The sequence below is a fragment of the Drosophila bipectinata genome, chromosome 2L, assembly GCF_030179905.1.
Source record: "Drosophila bipectinata strain 14024-0381.07 chromosome 2L, DbipHiC1v2, whole genome shotgun sequence".
NCBI classification, from domain to species: Eukaryota; Metazoa; Arthropoda; class Insecta; order Diptera; family Drosophilidae; genus Drosophila; species Drosophila bipectinata.
Genome location: NC_091736.1, coordinates 13,902,897 through 13,905,946, shown reverse-complemented (window position 1 = coordinate 13,905,946; position 3,050 = coordinate 13,902,897). Strand labels below are relative to the sequence as shown.

The window sequence follows — 3,050 nt, the reverse complement described above, 5'->3', positions numbered from 1 at the left end:
CAGAGTCTCCTCTTCGGGCTTCTCTTTATTGCGCACTCAGCTTACCGAGAGATAGAGAGCCCAGGTGCAAAGAGAGGGATCCACAAACACCTTTGCAGCGTTGGGGGCGATATATACCATACCAGTGCAATTATAACGGCATCGGTTCGTTTGCGGCTTCGATTGGTGCAAGTGTACGAAGTCGGCACGTGAGTTCTTCGTACATAAACAAGCCGAAACCTGTTTTCCCGCCGAACGCTATGATTGGTTGAGCTTAACGCACCCGCTCTACCTACATATGTATGTGAGCGCAGCGTACCTGCGAGAGAGAGTGAACTCTCTGCGTGATGCGATTGCCACCCCGGGGCCGGCGCAGATATAAAAGGCCAGCACCATTGCTCGCACCGCTCATTCGCTCTTTTTTGGTTAACGGAACAACAACCTCCTCCAGCAGGCTAACGATACAAAGAAACCCTCGCGTTTTGCTTCCTAAACTTTGAAGAGTTCTGTTACGAGAACACCAACGTGCGTGCGTGCTTTTTTAGTGTTGGTGTGAACATGTGGACACACTGAATCGGAAAGTCGAGAACTTTTCTGAGAAAACAAAAACTGAATATCAAAATTAAACTGAAACAACAAATCACAAACTTATACAAAATGCATTCCATCGAAGAGATGTTGGTGGAGAAAAACTACAGCAAGTGCCCGCTGAAAAAGCGACCAGTGAACTACCAATTCGAGGCTCTGCCCAACCACAGTTCCAACACCAACGAACCGCAGGATCTGTGCGTCAAGAAAATGGAAATCATGGACGAGAGTCCATCGGAGGAGCTGATTAATGTCAGCGACTGTTGCGAGGACGAGGGCGTCGATGTCGATCACACGGACGACGAGCACATGAAGGACGAGGACGACGAGGATGAAGTAACGGTTGATGGCGACATCGATTCCGATCCGAATCAAACACAGGCGGCTGCCCTGGCCGCTGCTGCTGCGGTGGCTGCCGGAGCGGCTGCCGTTGCCGCTGCTGCTGCTTCGGTGGTGGTGCCCACGCCCACCTATCCCAAGTACCCGTGGAACTTCCACATGTCGCCGTACACCGCTGAGTTCTACCGGACGATCAATCAGCCCGGGGCCACTGGCCACCAGATCTCGCCACTGCGCGGTGACCTTATGGCGCCCAGTTCGCCGAGCGACTCCTTGGGCTCCCTGTCGCCGCCACCGCATCACTATCTCCACGGCCGGGCCAGCTCCGTGTCGCCGCCCATGCGATCGGAGATAATCCACCGACCCATTGGCGTTCGACAGCAGCACCGCTTCCTGCCCTATCCCGCCATGCCCAACTACCCGGCTCTGGGCTATCCCACACATCACCACCACCACCATGCTCCGATTTCGCCGGCTTACTCCGAGAACTCCTACTACTCCATGCGCTCGATGACCCCCGAGTCGAGCTGCAGCTCCTCGCTGCCGGAGGATCTGTCGCTGAAGCACAAGCCCCTAAAGAACAATCAACTGGATCTGGTGGCTCCGAAGATCGAGGCCAGCGGTGATATGTCGCCAGCTCCATCCGGCGCATCCTCCTCGGGATCCGCGAAAAAGGACAAAAGCCAGCCGCCTCGCTACCAGTGCCCGGACTGCCAAAAAAGCTACTCCACCTTCTCCGGGCTGACCAAACACCAGCAGTTCCATTGCCCCGCCGCCGAGGGCAACCAGGTGAAGAAGTCCTTCAGCTGCAAGGACTGCGACAAGACGTACGTGTCGCTGGGCGCCCTCAAGATGCACATTCGCACCCACACTCTGCCCTGCAAGTGCAATCTGTGCGGCAAGGCGTTCTCCCGGCCATGGCTCCTCCAAGGACACATCCGCACCCACACCGGCGAGAAGCCCTTCAGCTGCCAGCACTGCCATCGCGCCTTCGCCGATCGCTCCAATCTGCGCGCCCATCTGCAGACCCACTCGGACATCAAGAAGTACTCCTGCAGCAGTTGCTCCAAGACCTTCTCCCGGATGTCGCTCCTCACCAAGCACTCCGAGGGCGGCTGTCCTGGCGGCAGTTCCAGCAGCGGAGGATCCGCCAGTGAGCTCTCCTACTCCGGTTATGCTGAGCCTTAAAGAAACGGGATCTTCGATCAGATCCCAGCCATGTTCCACCAAAAATTAGTTCCTAGCTCTCTTAGGCAGCTCAAGTTCCCAAAAAAACAAAAAAACGAACAAAAGAATAATCCCAGTGCAGACACACAATTTCATGAATTTTAATTTTTTTATTTTCTAGTCAGCATTTTCTCCGAAGAAACGAGAAAATTAAAAAATTACCTTATAATTTGCAGACCCACAATTTTGAAAATCCCTTCCCTTTATTAAAGAGTGTGTCCCCAATCCTAAAAGCAGAACTTTGTAAAGTATTCTTTGAATTATCCTGTACATAATGTATTATGTCTAACTGTAGACTTTAAGCTGAGAATGAGTACGAAACTCCAGACAATCTTAAGGAAACTGTATATTTAGTGATAAGAAGCCCACATCTCTATTTTGTATACTGTATACTGTAGTATTTTTAGCCTAGCTCGTAGATCGTAAAATATTTTTGATATGACCGACCACCTACTTTTTGCGCATACATTGAAAATGTTCTACTTTAAAATAACGCCAGAATAAGCGAACCACACATATTTTGATACGGAAATGTTTTGTAATTTTAAGTAATTTATTACATCAAGCGGAGAATGAAGAAAATACATTTATTTACAAACTACAAATAATTGAAATTATTTAATATTTTGGGGCGGAAAAGGGTTGATTTTCTTTTTCAGATTCTCAGTTTTATCATAAAGGGTCTTAAAATCTTTCAGAAATTTCTATAGTTTTCAGGAAATACTAGTTCCTTTTGAATTTGCGAACTACACAAATTTTGATACTGAAAGGCATAGCTTTTTTTCATCAGGTAACAAATAATTGAAATTATATGTAGAGGATGAAGATATATGAAGAGGATGCTTCTCTTTTTCAGATTTTTCGGTTCATAAAAAATGAAAAATTTCTATGTTTCTGGAAGAATTAGTTTCTAGAAA

At 48.5% G+C, this 3,050-nt stretch overlaps 1 protein-coding gene across 1 annotated transcript; it reads left to right on the top strand.

The window, feature by feature from the left end:
• Positions 1-402: 402 nt before the first annotated feature.
• On the top strand, positions 403-2,733 carry esg (escargot). Its single transcript, XM_017241423.3, has one exon. It carries the CDS (start codon positions 637-639, stop codon positions 2,092-2,094), a length of 1,458 nt encoding a protein of 485 aa, XP_017096912.2. The 5' UTR covers positions 403-636; the 3' UTR covers positions 2,095-2,733.
• Positions 2,734-3,050: the final 317 nt, after the last annotated feature.